We start from the raw sequence: 22334 nt of genomic DNA on the forward strand, positions 1-22334 counted from the left end.
ACATATGTATATATAATTGTTTCATGAAATACTAAACACGCAAAAGAGTAAAAAAAAGAGCAATCATTTTAAAGTGAATCTAAAATAATCGAAAACTGGACAAACTCTCTCTCTCTCTCTCTCTCTATATATATATATATATATATATATATATATATATATATATATATATATATATATATATATATATATATATATACACACACACACACACACACATACATAAACACATACATATATCTATATATGGGTCTATATGTCAGAAAATCAAGTTTTTCAGGAACTCGAAATTCATACGGTCGAGACCATATGAAGTTTCAGAAAACTCAAACTGAAAAAAAAAAAAATCAACTTTTTTTTTTTTTTTTTACATTTTTGCAGGGGCAAGCCCTACCCGTTTGCGCCCCCAGCACCCATACCTCTCAACCTATTAGAGGAAGAAATCTGACCAAAACCATAAATAAAAGTGGAAAAAAAGGCCCAAGAATAAGGACAATGTTTAAGTATTGCTCTTACAAACTTAGAAAGTTGATGAATTTTCTGAAGGGTATAAAGTCTGAAACTCAAATGTCTGTCATTATTTTCTAACTTCAATCTTGAATGATTTACCACTAATTTGCCAGAAAAACACAATTTTATGAAAAACAGACCAAAATTTTCAGGCAAAATATGGACATTCTGTGAAAATCTGTACAGCTGAAAGGTACAGCCACACCTCTTGCGAATTATATATACCAACTGCAAGTTTGCACTACAGTGGGGAAAAGGGCAAATTTCCTGATCCTCACTGTACTGTGATCTCCATTCAAAAGCTTTGGGTTTTCAAAAACTCGATCATATAGTCTTGTCCATGTGAATTTTGAGTTTCTGAAAACTTGATCCTCTGATAGGGGACAAGAGTTGTCGTGCCCCCATCCATCAGGATCCAGATTCCCTTCTGTTCTGGTGATATACCAGACCAGGATTACTATTAAGCAAGTTGACTTTGTCATAGGTTCATAAATTAGCACTAGGCTAACTGCATTTGTGGGCCCTTTTAATCCTAGCCGATTATACCATGGGAGAATGAAAAATGAAACCTTGCACCTTGTGTCTGTAAGGTAAACACCCTAGTCATTATGCTAACCGCCCACCCCTTTTTCCAACCTCCCACTTTTAAGAATAGAAACATACACAAATGCAAACTTAAATGCAAGCAAATGCCTACTGAAACATATTCTGTAAATTGCCCTGGATCTGTGCTTGATGCAACCCACTTCAGTACCCTGACTGCTACCTGATGAAACTGGGATTCTATGAATTGACTGTCTAAGGCACCTTTTGCTCTTTTCATGAAGCAATAGCACTCACTGCAAAGGTACCAAATATTAGAAATCATTGCCACTGAGCAAGTTGTATAAAAGGCATGGCTCAAAGTACCATATGGCAAACAGTTCTGATGAATAGAAGAAAACTGCCTTTTTTGATCACATAATTAATGCCCTAACTCCTGCTTTAGCAGTACCTACCAAGAGTTGTCTAGTTTTGGTCCTTTGAAAGACATCTGTCCTTTCAAATCCCCAAACACATATGTATCTTAGGATAAAATTATAGTGTAACTGGTAAGCCTGAGGAACAAATTATACTAAACTGGTTACAGAGTTGATAGTTGCTAGCTGGAACCAAGACACTACTCACTGGATGATGGACAGCTCCAGTAATCAACAGGACATCTGTAGCAACTCTCAGTAATAAGCCTCAGAAATTAAGATCACATACAAAATTCAGTACAAAGTACCCAAACTATAAACACACGGTGTGTCACTTCATGGATGTGCAGCAATCCTGGTGCTCTACATAAGTAGTAGAACTAGAATAATACTTAACAAATGCACTCTATAGCAAGACTTGCCTCCCTTTACAAAATGTACAAATAAAACTGAGACTCAGCTGTTTCCTTGCAGGAAACACAGACTAAATTAAAAAGATCTGCAGGCATTCAGAAATAAAAGAATATCAGGACACTCTAAGAAAACATTTCTGAACTGCACAAAGGTAATGCTGGTGTCATGGTATTAATGCACATATTTAAAGGAATCATGATGTTGCCTATGAATATGAACTTGGTCAACTCTGTTGACAAGTACATACTGTGCTGATACTGTAGTAAGAAAACATACGTCAGCTAATGGCGAGGTGACTAAAGCAACTTGTTCATTACACCATCTTAGTGGTGTAGAGGCAGAACTGAATACCGACCAGAAAAGTTGGGAGGGCCATCTGGATGTGGGAGGCTTGAGTGCCCAACAGCCGACTCGCCTACCTCAGTAGGATGGCATCAGTATTTGTGCCATGATGTTGTTGTCTAGGGAAGGTGGAATAGCAGCACTGGTGTCACACAGGAGTGCATGCATACAGAAGGGAGTGTGGATGCCAATATAACAGGGGAGGAAGGCCACCAGATGCATGCTTATGTCATTACATGTCCCTCTCCCAGGGGGAGTACAGAGCATATTAAAAATACCTGCACTTAGAAGTGGATGGCACTGGGTCAGGATGCCTCACTTTCCTCCAAAAAAATGTTTGAATCTTATACCAACTGTGCCCCCAGGTAGGTGACCCCAGTCTGGAGGGCAGCCAGTCAGTGTAGAGATAGGGCTGGAGGAAAAAAAGCCAACAACCATTTGCAGATGGTCATCCCAGTTAAGGGGGGCCAAAAAGTTATCAAAAAATGATATTACTACAGAATGAAAATAATAAGCAGTCCCATATATCTAAACATACACCTTAACAGCAGACTTTTCTCAGAATGTCCAGATTTTTCCCTGATATTTTTGGTCCGTTTTTCATAAACATTATGTTTTTCGGCAAATCAGTAAAGAATGAAGTTAGAAAATAATGGCAGACATTTAACTTTTAGACTTCATACCCTTCAGACAATTCATTCTAATGCAAAATCTGTTATTTTATCAACTTTCTAAGTTTGTAAGAATAATATTTAAAAATTGGCCCTATTTTTGTGCCTTTGTCCCACTTTTATTTATAGCTTTGTCTAGATTTCTTGCTCTAAAAAGTTGAGAGGTATGAGTAGTCCTCTTTATACAAGTCACATTCCTAAAAACATGAAAGAGAAGAAAGTGAAATACACAGAATTTACATAAACAAGCACTAGATAAATCTGTGGTACTTTGTTCAAATTACTGAAGTGTTTATGCCCAAAGAAAGTGTACTACTTACTGCTTTTCGTATTGCCAAATTAGAATGAGTAGCTGCAGTTGAAATGAGTTCAAGGGATTCTGTAAAACAAAAATACAGACTAGCTTGTTTATTCATCCTTTGAATTAGATCTTAATATTTAACACACACTGTTGTGTTGCATTGCTCTGTAGTTCATTCATACGGCCTTCAGAATGTCACTATTAGAATGTATACTCCATAAAAAGTGCCTAACATTGTAAAAAGACTATGACATGAGCTTAGGACATGTACTTCAAGTTTCACTTACAGACCTCAACTTGCAGCCAGTTAAAAAAAGATTATCTAAACAAACTGTGCACTTTGGACCTCAGGTAAAAACACAAGAAATCAGACAAACATAAATTTAAGGAATCTGTTGCATAGTTTGAACTAGCTTCAGCCAACTTGAGCTTCAAAGGGGAGAAACAGTTACTACATTTAAACATTTAGCTTTTATTAAGAATGTTGATTTCTTTAACACACAAAGCTTTACCACTGAAAAAGTTCACTTACACACAACTCATGATCAACAACAACACACATCTTACCCCCTCATTACTACACAAATTTAACTCTTCTAATTCACCAAATTGTCCATATTGTAGATCACAGGAAGCAGATCTAACTCATATGTTTTGGAGGGTCCCTATTACGTTATCGAAAACGCATTCTATCAAATGCATTTTCACCGAACTATAAATAGCGAAGCGGCTTTTCAGAGAATTCTTTCCCTGGGAAAGAAGTCACTTGGCCGCTTCGTTAGTTTGCCGTGTTTTGCACTGTAGTGAGATCTCGGAGTGCGGTCTCACAGATTCCCTGATCAGGTATGGCTCCCGAACATAAATGTGCAATAGTTACTGACCTTAGGGTTAGGGTGCGGGTTAAATTAAGTGCATATCTAGTAATGTATTTAGCGTACACTTTGGGGTTAGAAGTAGGGTTTAGTTAAGTGCATATATGTTTACTTTTTGTAGGGGGTTAGAAGTAGGGTCAAGTTAGGTGGATATATGTTTTCAACTGTTTACTTTTTTATTTTGGGTTAGAAGTAGGGTTACGGTAGCTGTGTATGTATTTTAACTGTTTACTTTTTTTTTTTTTTTATTGAACAGTGATTTCTTTCCCTCAGAAAGAAATTGTTGTTCTGAGCTGTTGACATTTTCAGCTTTCAGTGAAATGGTGTCGATCATTCATCGTTTGCTGTTTTCAGCGTTCAATGACTTGATATAGACCCGTTTTGGAGCTGCAAATGCATATTTAAACTATGGAAATCATTAAAAATCCAACTACAAAAGCAAGGCTATGAAAAAGCAACTTTTATATGGGAATACACACTACTTCACATTCCTCCCCCAGGAATATCCCATAAGCAAGTGACCATACATATCACATTATTTCTATTAATGAAACTATACATAGCATCCAAATGGGGGACAGAATGAATATCAATTGGGCTAAATTCAAAAAAATGGCAATAATTATATATTACCACAGTGAGAATAACTAGGATCATAATATAGATATTTTGATAATCTGGAGACATGTTATAAGGATATTTTACATTTATTAAAATCAGTCTGATTTTCAAAGTTTAATTTCTTAATTTTCGTGAGATGCTTAAGGCAATATTAAAAAAAAAACTTTCTGCATTAATAGTATCAGCTTTTCAGGGCATAACTTCTCAATAAAGATGAAAGTATGGTACACAAACAGCTGTGCTTACAAACAACTATGAATTGCTTTCTAATAAAACAGAAAATTATGAATGTGCAAATGTATCTAAAACTTTAAGTCACTAACAAGATATAAAAATGTAATAAAGGGAAGTTTGGAAAACAGACACACACACAACTCTCCCCCTGTGTGTGTGTGTATATATATATATATATATATATATATATATATATATATATATATATATATATATATATACACACAGTGGATATAAACAGTGTAGACACCCCTGTTAAAATGCCAGGTTTTTGTGAAATAAAAAAATGAGATCATAATAAATAATTTAAAAACTTTTCCCACCTTTAATGTGACCTATAACCTGTACAATTCAATTGAAAAACAAACAAATATTTAAGGGGGTAAAATATAAAAAATAGAGAACGTACAATAATCTGGTTGCATAAATGTGCACACCCTTAAACTAATAGTTTGTTGAAGCACCTTTTGATTTAGTTACTGCATTCAGTCTTCTTGGGTATACACCTGCCATCAATTTAAGGGACTCTGATTAACCCCAAATAAAGTTCAGCTATCCTAGTAGGATTTTCCTGGCATTTACTCAGTTGCCTGCTACAGCAAAAGCCATAGTTCACAGAGAGCTTACAAAGCATCAAAGAGATCTCATTGTTGAAAGGTATCAGTCAGGAGAAGGGTACAAAAATATTTCCACAGCATTGGATATACCATGGAACACAGTGAAGACAGTCATCAAAATGCGGAGAAAATATGGGACAACAGTGACATTGCAAAGGACTGTGACGTTCCTCCAAAAAACTGATGAAAACTGGTTAGGGGGACTACCAAGAAACCTACAGCAACACTGAAGGAGCTGCAGGAATTTCTGGCAAGTACTGGTTGTATACTACATGTGACAACAATCTCCCTTATTCTCCATATGTCTGGACTATGGGGTAGGGTTGCAAGACAGAAGCCTTTTCTTACACAGAAAAACATCCAAGCCCAGCTAAAATTTACAAAACAACACATCACGACTCCAAAAAGCATGTAGGAAAATGTGTTATGGTCTGATGAGACCAAGGTTGAACTTTCTGGCCACAATTCCAAAAGGTAAGTTTGGCGCAAAAACAGAACTTTGCTTCACCAAAAGAAAACCATCCCCATGGTGAAGTATGGTGGTGATAGTATCATGCTTTGGGGTCGCTTCTCTTCAGCTGGAACTGAGGCTTTAGTCAAGGTGGAGGGGATTATGAACAGTTCCAAATACCAGTTACTTTTGTCCCAAAACCTTCAGGAGTCTGCTAGAAAGCTGAAGATGAAGAGAAATTTCACCTTTTAACATGACAATGACCTTAAGCATACATCCAAATCAACAAAAGAATGGCTTCACCAGAAGAAAATTTAAGTAATGGAATGGCCCAGCCAGAGCCCAGACCTAAAAATCCATTAGAAAATCTGTGGGGTGACCTGAAGTGGGCTGTGCACAACAGATGCTCTCGCAATCTAACAGACCTGGAACACTTTTGCAAGGAAGAGTGGGCAAATATTGCCAAGTCAAGATGTGCCATGCTGATAGACTCCTACCCAAGATGACTGAACGCTGTAATTAAATCAAAAGGTGCTTCAACAAAGTATTAGTTTAAGGGTGTGCACACTTATGCAACTAGCTTATTGTACATTTTTTTTACTTTTTATATTTTTCTCCTAACAGATTTGTTTGTTTTTCATTTGAATTGTACAGGTGATAGGTCACATTAAAGATGGGAAAAGTTTTGAAATGATTTATTGTGGTCTCAACTTTTTATATCACAAAATCCTGGCATTTTAGCAGGGGTGTGCACACTTTTTATCTCCACTGCGTGCATATATATATATATATATATATATATATATATATATATATATATATGATTTTCAGTGATTCAGTGAAGACAGTAAAAGCAAAAAGTTAGGTACGTTGGTCTACATTTTTTGCTACTTTGCACAGATCTGAGTATTTCATCACTGACTTATTTCCAATTCCATTGTGAATCTGTCTGCCCTACTGTCCACTTCTGATGAATCATAAGCACTCTCATTCAGTAGACAGATTTATCACCACCACCCCAACCCCACGTCCCCCAAAAAGGGGAGAAAACAGCACAGCACCAGAAGTAAAAGAAGTCGGTTTGCCGAACTGTTACCAACAATGGTTCACATTTTTTTAAACATCTGTTGTTATAATAAATGCATAACATTTACATCTGATAAGAAGTGATCCATTCCTCAGACAAAGATATCACCAGTGAATAATATTGCTCCTTGGTCTTGAAAAGATGTCTAGTTTGCAGTGTCTGACAAAGGCGTATACTGAAGAGCAAGTGGCCATGGTACATATGTTGTCTACATGACATTATGATGAAAAGCTACTAATCACGCTGATGGATCAGGCTTTTGGGACAGCTGGTAAAGGGTTCCCTTTTCAGCTAACAGAATTTTATACAATATGCCAGCTACCTGCATAACATTATTTTGGACATCTTGATACCCTCCCCCCTTTTGGGACAGGCATAAGATGCAAACAATTGCTCACTTTTTTGGAAGACTGAATTCTATAAAATCTATACACTGGAGTAGCTGTTAGACCTTGTTGGAATAACAGAGAAAAACTGGGAGACTGATGGTCTGGTTTAGGCATCAAGGAAAGGAAGCATTTGTTCTGAGAACTACTCCTTTATGTATGACATCCACAACCTATTTTTATGACTCAAAGGTTGCAATTCTGAGATTCTCCTTGCTGAACTTGTAGTGACCAAGACAGGGCTCTTCCAAGACAGAAACTCTGAGATCAGGTGTAGTTGCCAATTCAAATGATGGCTTGGTCAGCTTCTTCAATATAAAAAGAAGATCATAAAGCAAAATAGGTTTTCTGCTTGGAGGTGCTAGATAAACGTACCTTTAGAAAGGCCTTGTTAACCCATAGGGAAGTGAGCGATGTGGACTCAACTCAGAATTAAAGACTGAGATGGCTGTCTGGTGAACCTTGATGGAAGAATAGGTACAATCTCTGTAGAAGAAGCCTGATAGATATTTTAGGACTGTAGAGAGAGATGCCATCCTAGTATTTAGATTTTGGCCCTATGTCAGTACAGAGAAAAGCATCTATTTATCCTTATAGCTTTCATGGAGGTTGTTTTCTTTGGGATGACCACAGAACATCAAGAACTTTCTTTGGGTACAACAGATTGTTGGCTATGGTTAGAATCTGGAGATTTCAGTGTATTGAGGTCTGTGTAAGGTTTGTTAGATGGGTGAGACAGCAAATGTTTGAAGGGAATGAGCTACAATGGGTAGATCAGGAGCTACTACTGAAGAAGTGGGAGCCAACGTTCTTGTAAGTTTCATGAGGCCAAAAGGAAGTTATAAAGATTACTTTGGCCTGATGTTCTCTGGTTATACGGATGAAATTCTACCAGCAGAACTGGTAGGAATAGATACAGATGGCCACTGACACTACTATAGTAGCGGATTCCTCACTGGCTCTTGTGGGAAGGGTACGAGTGAAGTACTGGTGACACTTCACATTTGATGGGGAGGCAAAAGAGGCCAATTACTGGGTGTTTCCTGTGATGATGATCTTGCTGGCTATGCTCAGGCACATTGACAATTTGCGTGTCAGGAGAAATAGGCAAGTGTCAAGTCTATGAAACACCAAGTTGGCTTCTCCTGGAATATGTGCTACCATAAGGAAGTTTTCTCCGATTACAGACTACTTTCAGAAAGATATATTTTCCCTGTAGAGTGAGCAGGAAATAAGTCATGCGTCCTGAAAGGGCTGGAGTGTGCGCTGCACAGCCCTTGACTCTAGAAAGCTGATGTGGGGTTATAATTCTGCCCTAATCCATGTTCCCTGCAGTGTCTGCCCTTGGAAGTGCATCACCATCTTTTTATGCAGATGTATGTGTGGTAAGACAACCAGAAGGGACTGACCAAAACAAAATTCTTAGAATGCAGCTATCAAGAGAGGTGGTTCCTACATGACTCTGTTATCTGAATTTTCTTGGACAGGGAACATTCATGTCAATTCCACGACTATATCCAAGGCAACATTCTCAAGTGTTGCTTGGCATGGGCATTATGAAAATAATTGTGGCAATGGATCTCAGAATCCCTTGGAAGGATTCTACTGTGGCTTGTGGTGAAGCAAAGTTCTCTTGAAACAAGACATAGTGCATTCAACTTTCTAGATAGGGAGGAAGCTTTACAATTCACGTGTCCAATGTGTGGCCTATAAAGTTAATGCACTGAGAATATTTTGAAAGGTCAACTGCATTGTCAAGAAATGTAAACAATTTGATCAGTGACTCCATGTGCTGGACCAGTTTGTCAAGAAAAGGTATAGCAAAGAGCCATTGCAGCCATTGGTGAGCGGCAACCACTGCTATGTATCTGATAAGCACCCAGGGGGCCCTTAATTGTCTTGGAGGTCCAAGTAACACATCCAATATCTTTGTGACAGGCAAAGTAAAATATTTCACATCAAGATAATTGTGAAATTTTCTTCTGGACTGTGTTGCTTTAGAGTGAAGAAATCCAATATGGATCTGAAGAACTTTGTTTTCTTTAGTACCAAAACAAACTGAAGTAAATTTATTGTCCTCTCTGTTCTGGTGGGCTCTCTATTGTAGGTAGCTGAATACCTCTCAGTTATGATTTTCTTAGCTTCAAATTTTTATTGAACTTCACAATACTCACCAACAGAAATAAAAGTACACATACAAAAATATAACATTACAGGAACATTCATACCACATAAAATATTTGGATCTCTTCATAGGGCCACATCATAAAACTCTTGCCAGTGCCACTACAACATAGGAGTCTTAACTGAATAAATGCTGTTATATAAAACTTGTAGTACTACAAATTCAGAATATTAATTAAACACAAGATATGCTCAATGAATTAACATGGAGCTGAGTAATGCAACAAAAATTCTTAGCAGAGAGAGGATGGGGAAGAGAGAAACATTCACCTAATAATGCATAAAAAAACTCACCTAGTGATAAATAAAGCGTTATGTATCCTATAATTCAACAACATTTATAATAAACCTTAGTCTAGGAGGCATCAAGCTTATTCAGTTCCCACTAGGGTTGGCTGATGTTATTAACCACAAAGCTATGTTCAAACAACACTACCTACTTTCCCATATTTCAAAGGCTCCAGCAGAAGCCACGTCTTAGATAAGAGTGTCAGCTGCAGTAGGTGAAATTTTTCTTTCTTCTGTAACTTCTCTAAATGTTTAGGTTTCCTAATATTGCGAAAGAATGCATCCCATTACTAAGTCATGGTGCAATTAAAGTTCACAAATTTATCCCAGAAAAAAAAAAAAAACTTAAAGCAAACCCAGAAAATATGAACATGGGACCACTTATGTTATCTGCAATCCCTCCTCAAGGACAGATTGCTTTCCACAGACACATAATGAGAGTGAAAGAATATCTGGATACTACCCTATACAGAAGATACCACCAATAACAACCAACTGAAGCACACAATATTTTCTATCAACTCTTCCTGCATCCTAACAGACTCCAACTCTTCTTCCCATTTTTAACAAATTTGAGGGGGAAGGGGCTACTATACCTACAGGACACCGTAATCTTCACAATGTAAATGCTACTCCTTTCAAGTCAATCACTGAAACTCCTTGGTCTATGCCTGCAGTAGGTGACAGTCAACTTGAACAAAGTCTTCCCATCTCTCCTGGAAAACAAATGTCACAGTTTGAAGACATGACATTTAATCTCCTTGGGAGAGCTTAAACTTATTCATTAACTACTCGTAGTAATCAAACTCATTCCACTGGGACAAACGGGAAAGACTGAGCCATTCCAGTCTTACAGTTTCTCCCAAAGGTGAAATGTACACTGCTAGGAAAAATACATCCTAAGATAACCAAAGTATTCTTGAATATTTAAGTTGAGCTTTGTATACTTTATGTAGCAAATGTGCCTCCTCCACCTGCTATTCCTGTATATGCCATCATATCCTAAGTGTTTTGTTCACTCATACGTATCCCTTTTGATGGCTATCCTTAAGCAAGAATAGACTTTGATTTCGTATACTCTAGCTTCCTTTCCTTTTATTACCCTGTTATCCTCTGTCTGTACTTTTTTAAAATACCATCAAGTACTTATCTCAATATGGGAATCATATCGGAGTACAGCACTCTGATCAGGCATGTAGAGAAAGGCACATAAGCTCTATGTGCCTGCAGCCTCTTCTTTTAAGGATACAGCCAACATCTTAATAGCTATGGTCATCCGTCTTTGCCAGTTTGCACCCAATGGTTTATTTCTACTAAACAAAGGACTTTTTCCCCCTTATCTGTAATTTTTAGGGCCTCACCTCTCTGATGAAACATCACTGTGGATTTATGAAAGGAAAGGTAAAGTACCTTACACTTCCCTGCATTAAATCTTAGATGCTGTTTTTCAGGTCACCTTTCCAGCTTCTGCATGGCCATTTGAAGGCTTGCTCACAATCCTCCTCTTTGCCATCTTTAAACAAGATGGTCCTGCTTTCAATACTCCTTAAGAGGTCTGATCTAAAGATGCCAAGAGGCACTTTTCCAGAGTGACCATCCCTTTCAATCTCCACTAACCAATTTTCTTTCTTTTTTCAGGGTTCTTGTAACTGCTACTCTGTGCTTACTGTCACAGTCACCCTTCCACCAATTTGGGCAACCTCTCTCATGTCCCTTCAGTCTATCAGTCTTCCATGAGGGACTAACTCAAAGACTTTACTTGTGAGGGTACACAACACAGAATGGGATTATTTTGCCAAATTCTATAGTAACCCAATCATAAAATCAAATCAGACAGGCCTGACAAAACATAGAACGACAAAAGGATGAAAGCCACTATTATAAAAACAACGACCATAGATCCAGCACCAAAAGTTTTATTGCACACAAATCCCTAGGCGCCTCGGCTTACACCTTCAAGGAGAATAACTTCAAAAGTTTTGCACACCTTTTTATACATAGAATAATTAAAATATTTAATTATTAATTAAACAATTAAACAATTAACCATTAAAAATTCTCCAATTACACTCTAAATTCATGCCTCTTGGCTCCAAAGTGTCATATTTAAGTATAAAAACAGTTTCCTTATACAATAATTTCATTTTTGTTTTTTCTTCACTTTCACATGTATTTAAACTTTCTAAAACCGTGGCTACCAAACCATTATGATCACCATTATGAAACTTTTTAAAATGTGTAGCAACAGGACTCTCTACTTTACCATGCTTTATGTCCCTCAAATGTTCCTGTAATCGCACTTTAAAAGCCCGTTTACTTTCCCCTACATAGAACATATTACAAGGGCACTTCAATGCATATATTACTCTCTCTGTATTGCATGAGTAGAGTCCCATAACATGAAATTGTTTACCATTAATATACTGGAAACTCCTACTCACATGCTTACAGGAGATACATTTACCACAAGAATATGTGCCCTTAGTTGTCACATACATATTAATGTCCAAATTTAACTTTGGTGTTGAAAAACTTGCATGAACCAACATGTCCTTTATGTTTCTCCCTCTCTTATATGAGAAAGTAATATTCTTGGGAAAAATTGATGTTAATTCTTTATATTTAAATAATGATTTCCAATAATATTTAATCATATTACTAACTTCTGTAGAAAGTAAATCATAAGTTATAACCATAAAAATCTTTTTTAATTCATTTCCTTTAGAACAAATATATGTTTTCTTTTTGTCATTTCGCTTCCATATTTGATTAGCATCTTGATTATAATTTTTAATGCTATTTAGCGAAGAGATCACTTCATAAGCATCATAGCCCCTTTCAACATATACTTTTGCTACTTTATCTAACTCATCATTAACTGTATTATTATTTCTATATAACCTATTTATTCTTAAAAATTCACCATAGGGTAATGAATTAAGAAGATGTGGAGGGTGACAACTCCGTCCATCTAATAAATGTATATCATTTTCAAATTTTCGAAATATTTTTGTCATTACCTTACCATTTATATTTCCTTCTAAAACTATATCTAAAAAATTCACTTTATTTCCAACTTGGAAACCATCAAATTTTAGACCAAATTGATTCATTTGTAATTCATTCTGAAATTGATATATTTCTGATTCACCACCTCGACAAATAAAAATTAAATCATCGATATAACGGTAATAACCAATAACATATTTAGTAAAAAACTTCATTCTATACAAAAATTCCATCTCAAAAAAATTCATCATTGCATTCGCATACATGGGCGCGAATCCCGCACCCATTGCTGTTCCTTTCAATTGATGAAATAATTGTCCATCAAAAATAAAAAAATTATTTTTTAAGCAAAAATCTATAAGATCCACAATATACAGAGACAAAGGGCTATTGCCTAATAATTGCATTACAGCTTTAAGACCATACTTATGTTCTATACTTGTGTACAAACTCTTAACATCTGCTGAAAACCAATACATATCCATACTCCAAGTTAGAGATGAGATTTTATTCAAAAAATCTATACTGTCTTTAATATATGAAGGCTGTTTCACAATAAAAGGCAATAAATAGCTATGCAAAAATAACCCCATATTACGTGTAAAATATTTACAAGCTGATACAATTGGACGGCCTGGCGGATGTACTAACTTTTTATGCACTTTAGGCAAACAATAAAACTTAGCTACTTCACATCCTTTGGTCGAAAATTTTTTTGAAATGTCTTCCTTTGTGAAATAACCCAGCCTATACCCTTTATAACAAAGATTTTCAAATCTACTAATAGCTTCTTCGTATTGTTGCATCTCACATTTGGCATATGTGCTGTTATCATTTAGATGTTCCCAACACATACTAGCATATTGAGTATAATGCATGAACACAATTTTGTTACCCTTATCAGCTGGTTTCACTATGATTTCCTTATTAAACGCTAATTCTTTAATAGCAAGCCATTCATTCTTAGTTAAATTGTATTTTAAGTTATTTATTTTACTATCAAAATCACTGTATATATTGTCAGCTGCAAAATTGATCATTGTTGAAAAGTTTTTTATACCTTCATGTTGAAAAGAAGGTGAAAAAGTACTAATGACTTTAATTCCACTAGTGTCTAAACGACAGTATGCGTTAGGTTCCATAGAACTATCATTATCGGATACACATGAATAATAGCTATCATCAGAATCACTATCATCATACAAATTAGTCTCATTGAGCTTGTCAAGTAAACTACCTTCATCACAATTGTTTTTAAAAAAATACATCAAATTTAACTTACGTATAAATCGATAGAATTCCCCTTTTAAAACATGCAACCTAGGAAAAACCGTAGGTACATATTTAAGGCCATGATTTAATGCCGATATAGTAGCATCGGTGATATTGACGCCACTCAAGTTAATAATATAATTGTTAACAACATTATTAGCGCTCACTGAGTCACATTGTGCAAAATCAGTTTCTTCTGAAACGTTTGTACCTCTGTCCAGTTCCTGATGTCTCTGCATTCGGTCTCCATCTATTCTCATTTCCTGTAGCATTCCCCCTCGATTCATTTCTGTTGCCATGTTCCGACCATCTCTTCTTACGAAAGGAGTTCTGCAGTTGTTCTGGATTCTGAGCTGCTGGTAGTCCTGGATAGTCACTATCACCTTCCCCAGCTTCACTATCCCAATCTGTAGAGGCATCTGATGTTGTGTTATGCCCGCCATGTTCAGACCTGTTTTCTTCGTCTGCAAATCTGACGTAACGACGTCTATTCTTGCCATTACTGATTGGACGAGAGAAAGCCGAGCCCCCAGCATAATCCTTGATGTCACGATTTAGTTTGTACTTTTTAACGTTCAAAAGTTCTTTTTCCATATCTATCAATTTATTTTGTATATCCTTCAAACACAGTTCCATGCGCGATAACCCCGCCATCTCCGATAAAGCCTCACAAACGTTGTTTATTTCAGTTTTTAATTTTTCTTGTTTTATTTTATCACGTTCCACTAGAATAGCCACCCATTCTATGGAACAACGATGGGCAGCCTCCACCCATCTTTTTTGAAAAGCTTTATCCACTTCATCCACTAAATCAAAAGGACTAGTTGGATTTTTATAGGCTCGCAAGCCTCTAGGTGTAATGTCCAATTCTATATATCTTTGTAAACTCAAACAGTTCAAATGAATGGCTAGTTCTTTCGCCATTAATTTATCAAGCTTATTAAATGTTTCTCTCATTTCCGTAGGTAAAAAATTATTAGCACTCTGTCCCACATTTGAAAAAGGGTTACCAGAAGGTCTTTGCTGTTCTCTCTGCAGGAATTTCTTCCAAAATATCACCTGTTGATCCTGTGTATTACGAACATTGTCCACATCTCCTAATGCAGTTGTAAATTGCTCCATTGTTGTTTGATTTTTATCCAGCAAATCTTGCCTAAAAATCCTTGGCACATTCAGCGATGGATCACTCGACATATTGTACCATAGAACGACAAAAGGATGAAAGCCACTATTATAAAAACAACGACCATAGATCCAGCACCAAAAGTTTTATTGCACACAAATCCCTAGCGCCTCGGCTTACGCCTTCAAGGAGAATAACTTCAAAAGTTTTGCACACCTTTTTATACATAGAATAATTAAAATATTTAATTATTAATTAAACAATTAACCATTAAAAATTCTCCAATTACACTCTAAATTCATGCCCCTTGGCTCCAAAGTGTCATATTTAAGTATAAAAACAGTTTCCTTATACAATAATTTCATTTTTGTTTTTTCTTCACTTTCACATGTATTTAAACTTTCTAAAACCGTGGCTACCAAACCATTATGATCACCATTATGAAACTTTTTAAAATGTGTAGCAACAGGACTCTCTACTTTACCATGCTTTATGTCCCTCAAATGTTCCTGTAATCGCACTTTAAAAGCCCGTTTACTTTCCCCTACATAGAACATATTACAAGGGCACTTCAATGCATATATTACTCTCTCTGTATTGCATGAGTAGAGTCCCATAACATGAAATTGTTTACCATTAATATACTGGAAACTCCTACTCACATGCTTACAGGAGATACATTTACCACAAGAATATGTGCCCTTAGTTGTCACATACATATTAATGTCCAAATTTAACTTTGGTGTTGAAAAACTTGCATGAACCAACATGTCCTTTATGTTTCTCCCTCTCTTATACGAGACAAAACACATTGTTCCAAAAACCATGTTGGCACTTATTCTGTGGGTTGATTTCCACTAAACTAAAAAGTCACTATATTTTGCATGACTTTCCCTGTTGCCAATGTTGGGCATAAGCATCTGCAGTTTCCTGGGTCAGTACTAGTCATAGCTTTCAAACTTCCATCTCCAAAATGAGGAAAACTAGCATTCAGAATGTGGAACAAATGGACAAAATGTGGCGCACACACTAACGGCTTACTAACAACTTGAACTAGGAAGGTCATAGGATAGTTAAAATATGTTGGTTTTGCTCATAAAAAAAATCTTTTAATGAATTAATATGATTCATTGCTACTTATCATAGATATGAGTTAAAAACTTCCAAACACTGAATGTGTAACCGTCCCTTTCAATATGGAACTTTGAGGAACTTGAACTTTAAGACCTGAAATGAGGTACACTTGAGAGGTATGGTACTAGTTATCCTTTGTGGAGTGCCAATACCATAGCTAATTCCAGCCATTGGGATTACTGCTGCTGCTAAAAGACCAGCTAAGAGCTCTGTCACTCTTTTTTGGATTCTTAACTCCATGCTATTCCCTAATGCAACTTCCCTTGATATGTGATTACCTGTCAGCTGCCCTCCCACTTCCCCCTTTTCTCCTCCAAAGCTGGCACTCTTCCATATTTTCTGAAGACTAATTAAGAATATGTCAGCCATTTCCCATTATCACTTTAGCTACTGTAGTTCTGTTACGAACCTTCTCCTTCCCCCACTTTACCATAAATTCTGCCCAGTCTTTCTTTGGATTTCCCTTTGTTTTGTTTTTTTTTTTTTTTTTTTTTTAGCTTTTAGTATTTTTTATAGCTTCTTCATACTCCCACCTATATTTTCTTTCGTCTTTTCTTTAACCATGAAATGCCTTTTCCTTTGCAATTACTTTCTGTGGAACAACACTGGCCTCCTCTCTTTCCTTGCTGTTTTTTTTTCCTTTTACAGCCAATTTATCACAGCTGTCCATATGCTGCTTCTTACCCAAGTCACACATTTTTTCCATCTATCCATCCATCCTCAACCCTTTTCCCATTTTGCACATGGGGTTGGGGTGTCACTTCCACAGTGACAATCATCTTGAACCAAGGTTTACACCACAGGGTGGCTAGCCCTGCCGCTGTAGTTCATTTGCACTACTCACTCGTGCACACACTCTCACCTACGGTCAATTCAGATGTCCAATCCACCTACTGCATGCCTTTGGAATGTGGGAGGAAACCACAGCACCTGGAGGAAACCCATGCGATTGCAGGGAGAACATGCTCTGCACAGAAGGCACCCCAGCCGAAAATCGAACTGGAGAACCTCTTGCTGTGAGGCAACAATGCTAACCACTATCCTTGTTAATTTCTACCTTGTATTTGTTTCCTATTTTGGGCTAATGTAATGTAGTTTGCTTCGCTGTTTTCCCACACTTTTTTGTTTTGTTCCATTTACCTGTTGTTGATCCTCCTCTTGTCCATGGCGAACAAACAACACTGCATGCCCTCTTTCTTAGGTGTAGTTTTAGGGGACTGTATATCCTGCATCATTTTAAGTTCATTGCAAAGTATTTAATCCTAACATGTAGTTAGCTTATTAGCTGAATTAATCCCTCTTGGTTTATTACCTCCACTATTTTACTCTGTCTTCCTAATCTGAAAGCAGAATTGCAGCACTCTGTTGGGAGATTAATGCCGCACTTTTAGTACAACTTACTTTTTCTTACTCCATGACTGCCCCTCTTCCTTTCTTTCAACATCTGGTGTTTGATATACTTCATCTAACCAACAAATCTCACCCTTTTTTCACTCCAGTCTGCTAGGTTACTAATAGTTGACATTTGTAAGGGGCCCATCTTCCCTTCTTTGTTCTTCTGTCCTGAATTAACACTACAACTTATGCTTTGCCGAATGTTAACTACTACCTCTTCTTATCTATCATTTGCTCTGCCTAAAGAAATGATATTCTGGGAACTCCTAATCAACTCCTTCATCAAGTCTTCAGGCTTCTGTTATACCTCCTATGTTTGCTACCAGCTCTAGTATTAATGTTTGGAGAGACCTCATCTTCTTGCCTAAACTTATGGCGCTACTAGATAAGGTCACCCACATCTTCCTTTCAGTTTTGCCTGTCCTGTTTTCTGTTCTTCTGCAATAAGTCGCAAGCTACTTGCACTTTTTTCCTATAACTTTTTTTTAGGCTCTGACTTGGTGTTTTCCCTTAATTTTAGTCACTGTTCTTTGGAGATAACTGCAATCTTTTTTCAATCCAGTCCTCTGAAGGAACAACTGAATACTAGAACTAAAAACCTAATATCAAATTTGCTCACACTGTCACAGAGTGGGAAGGGAGTGATTAACCCTAGTGTGCCGTTCCTTAGAGGAGTGACTGGTGGTACACGTGGTTGTCTGCCACAAGTAAGTGCAGGATTGCCAGTGATGAGATCAGCCAGGATCTCAACGAGATCAACCAGGAGTGTGAGCTTGGTACTCAAGCTGGTGATGGTGATATATGTATTTCTGGGAAAAGTATGCTCAGGTGTGAGCATTAAAGGCACTCATGTTAATGTGTGCTTACATCAGTTGCAAGGGCATGGGGGATTAGGGATAATTGCAAACATGCTGGTCATCTGAGCTAATGACAGCTCTGAGGGTTTAGCCCTTTTAGGCTGGGAGAAGTGGCAGCAATGGGGCCTAACACAGGGTAAAGACTGCTGGTGATAGCAACCCTCCCCTGTATACCCCTTAGACAGCTATTCCACAAAGACTGCTGCAGTCACAGACAAAGCTTAAGGTATGATGGTGAAGGCACCAAGCAGCCTTCATGCTTGCACAGAAGGTGGCTTACTCCAGTCAGCTCGTACCCAAGTCAATGGCCACTTTCAACCAATATGGAATGAATGGCTTAACACTAACTGCAGGGAACATCTGAAAGTTGGCATGTTGGAGGGCAATAAAGTAAACAGAAAAAATGTAGGTTTAGTAAGTTAGTATTTTGTACATCCAATTTTATATTACATACTAAAGAATCATAAAAAGCCTAATGGATATTCAAAACTACAGCAAATGAAAACTCCCATGATTTGTGCGCATTTTTTAATAACCACAGTCTAAAGGAAAATAATCTAATCCTAATTACATAGTATATAATTCCACCTTATTTCAGAGAAATGAAAAAGAAAATGATCATTATGCTATAATAGAAACTGTAATAAAGTGAAGATTGCAACCTGACATTAGCATCAAATTGATACAAATTTAATACGCAGTCTTTGAGGCTACATACAAGTTGATAATTGTCATGTCTGCTACAAATATTTTCATTACTGACTTTTAACAAGACACCACTACATCATAGGTTCATAGGTAGGTACTAGGCTATTGGCCCTAGGGCATAATTAAGCCTAGCCATAAACTTTGTGCTACAGCACTCCCTCCCAGGTGGTTTAGTTACCTGCACCCCCTGTCGAGCAGGGCCATACAAGTGATTCCCGGGGTGAATTTCCTGTTTCCCATCCACTCATCCAGATTTCTCTTGAAGAGTGCCAACGAGGAGCTCTGCCTTACATATATGGGGACCCTGTTCCAGAGTGAGGGGAGTCTCTGGGACACGACTCTGTCACTCCAACACATCCTGTTTATTGATGATGTTAGGTTTATGTCCCTTCAGCGTGTAGCTCTGGTGGATTGGGTTTTCCTTGGGTGGAGCATTTCCAGCAATTCTGGGTTTGACATAGCCTTGTATGTCAGGCAGAGATCACCTCTGAGTAGCCAGTATGCGACCGAGAACAGTCTGAGTTTTTTTAGCCTCATGGCATAGGGCATCTATTTGAGGCTCTTTATCCTCTTTGTGAGGTACTTCTGAGGCCTCTCCAGCTGCTGCAGATGTCTTGCTAAGTACATCCTGAATGGGGCATTATATTCAATAATGGGTCTAATCAGTGATGAGTACATGGGGATAACAACTTCCTTATTCCTAGATGCAAACCCCTTTGTGATAAGGTGGGCCATGTAGAAGGATTTTCTAACCACTTTAGCAATGTGGTTGCCGAAAGAGAGGTTACTGTCTACTTGAGTCCCTAGGTCCCTTTATCCCACTCTCTGTGATAAGTAGGCTGCCAACTATGTTGTAGTGCATAGGTACTTGGTTTTTCCCAAAGGGGATAACAATGCACTTTTTGGCATTTAGTCTCAGGCCATGGTTTTGGCACCACATATCTGTTTCCGTAAGACCCCTTTGAAGTATGTCAATGTCACTAGGATTCTCTACTATGGCTCCCAGTTTGCAGTCGTCTGAGAACTTTGTTAGCCATAGTCCCTCTGTGTTTACTTGTACTTCTGAGAAGTAGATACCAAACAGGAGACTGAGCCCTGTGGTACACCACTAGTCACAGGTTTGGAGTCTGATCTAGCATTTCCTATTTCCACTGAATGGGTTCTATCCGTGAGCCAGTTTGCAACCCATCTTGTTACGTAGGGGTTTATATTTAGGTTGGTGAGTTTGTCTATAGTTCCCGAGTGGGGAATGGTATTGAAGGCCTTTGCAAGATCAAGGTATTCTGTGTGAACCACCTTGCCCTCATCTATTGCTTTAGTGACCATTTTGAAAAAGCCAACCAGATTTAGGAGACATGACCTTCCCTTCATGAACCCAAACTGGGTGGGGTCCAGGGTTTGTAGGTTCCCAATGTCATTGTTTATGAGTTCCATGATGATGTGCTCCATGGCCTTGCAGACAAGACTTGTCAGGCTGATGGGGCAGTAATTCCAGGGTCAGTGGTTGCCACCTCCTTTGTGGAGTGGTATGACTGTTGCCGTGTGCCACTCTATGGGCACATAGCTTGAGGTGAGGCTGTGGTTACACATGGTATTAAGGTGAGGTGTTAATTTTGGAGCTCATGTAGCATGCAGCCTGGGATGCTATCTGGTCCCATGGATGCTGCGCTTCTTGCCTTGGTGAGTGCTGTTTTCATCTGAGTGTCTGTGATTTTTAAGGGCAACACAATCTTCTGGTATAGATATGAGCTCTTTGGTGGGAGAGGGTGAGCTGAAATTTGCACTGAACCTATTTGCCAATATATTGGCGATATCAGTTGGTTCTGTGAATTCTGAGCCATTATGCTATAGTTCAGAGAAGATCCGCGATTTTTCTTTCAAAGCTCGCCTTAGAGTTTTTATGAGGTTTCTTAGTTTTTTTGCTAAGGTTTGTCAGGAGCCCCTCCATTCCTGGGTTTTTATTTTTTGCAGTAATTTCTTCCTTCCATTATAGAGCTTGTTTATGGCTGGGGTCCACCAGACTGGATTCCTCTTTTTGGCGGAGTGGGTCTTGGTCTTGTTCAGGATAGCATGGTCCATGTGCTCATGTAGGTGCTTGTAGAGTGCTTTTGTGTAGGATATAGTAGATTCCGTCATACTGACATTCTGCGTGGGAGTAACGAAGTTTGCCACCTCTGTCTTGAGTAGCATAAAGTTCGCTTTGGAGAAGTTTTTTACCATGGTTTCTTTTGGGAAGGGGGATGGGGGTGGTATGTGGATATCTAGGGTGATGAGTTTGTGGTCTGATCTGACCAATGAGGAATTTACCACAGGTGTGGCTCATTTGTCCCCCATGTTGGTGATGACCAGGTCCAGTATATTTTTACCACTTGTGGGGGGTGTTTACAAGCTGGTCCAGAGCAGTTGAGCTAATGTACTCCAGGAAGGGCTGAGCAAAGGTATTAGTACTTTCATAGTTTCCCAACTGATGTTTGAGTAATTGAAATCACCTAGTATAAGGGTGTTTGGTTGGACTTTCATGTTTTCCAATACCTCGAGGAAAGTGGAGTGAGTGTCCTGGGGCAGGAAGGTGATCTGTAGCAAGCTACAATCTGAACTGCAGTTTTGCCCATTGTTAGTTGCACTTGGCTGATCTCCGAGGCATCATACTTTGCAACTAGTCTGGAAGTGTGGTTATCCCTGATGAATATGGATACGCCTCCTCCCTTTGTATTTCGGTCCGGGTTTTGCGGCCGAAATGTGTGGTATGAGTTGTAACCTGGAATCGCTGGGGTGCTCTCTTGACCCTTGAACCAGGTCTCCATTACTGCACAAATATTGATGTTCTCGATGTTGAGGAATGCCTCGAGAGAGTGCATTATGAGGTTTAAACTCCTAGCATTTAGCAGCATGACCCTCA

At 38.0% G+C, this 22334-nt stretch overlaps 1 protein-coding gene across 5 annotated transcripts in view; it reads right to left on the bottom strand.

Annotated features, from left to right (window-relative positions):
• FGD4 (FYVE, RhoGEF and PH domain containing 4) overlaps nt 1–22334 on the bottom strand; it is a 1935878-nt gene that overhangs the window by 254785 nt on the left and 1658759 nt on the right. For all 5 annotated transcript variants that reach the window (XM_044088116.1, XM_044088113.1, XM_044088111.1 and 2 more), the window contains one exon: nt 3217–3275. In XM_044088116.1, the coding sequence (XP_043944051.1) occupies nt 3217–3275 (59 nt within the window). The remainder of the gene's footprint in view (nt 1–3216; nt 3276–22334) is intronic.

Source organism: Protopterus annectens, chromosome 11.part0 (assembly GCF_019279795.1).
Source record: "Protopterus annectens isolate FY-2018-M chromosome 11.part0, PAN1.0, whole genome shotgun sequence".
Taxonomy (NCBI): Eukaryota; Metazoa; Chordata; order Ceratodontiformes; family Protopteridae; genus Protopterus; species Protopterus annectens.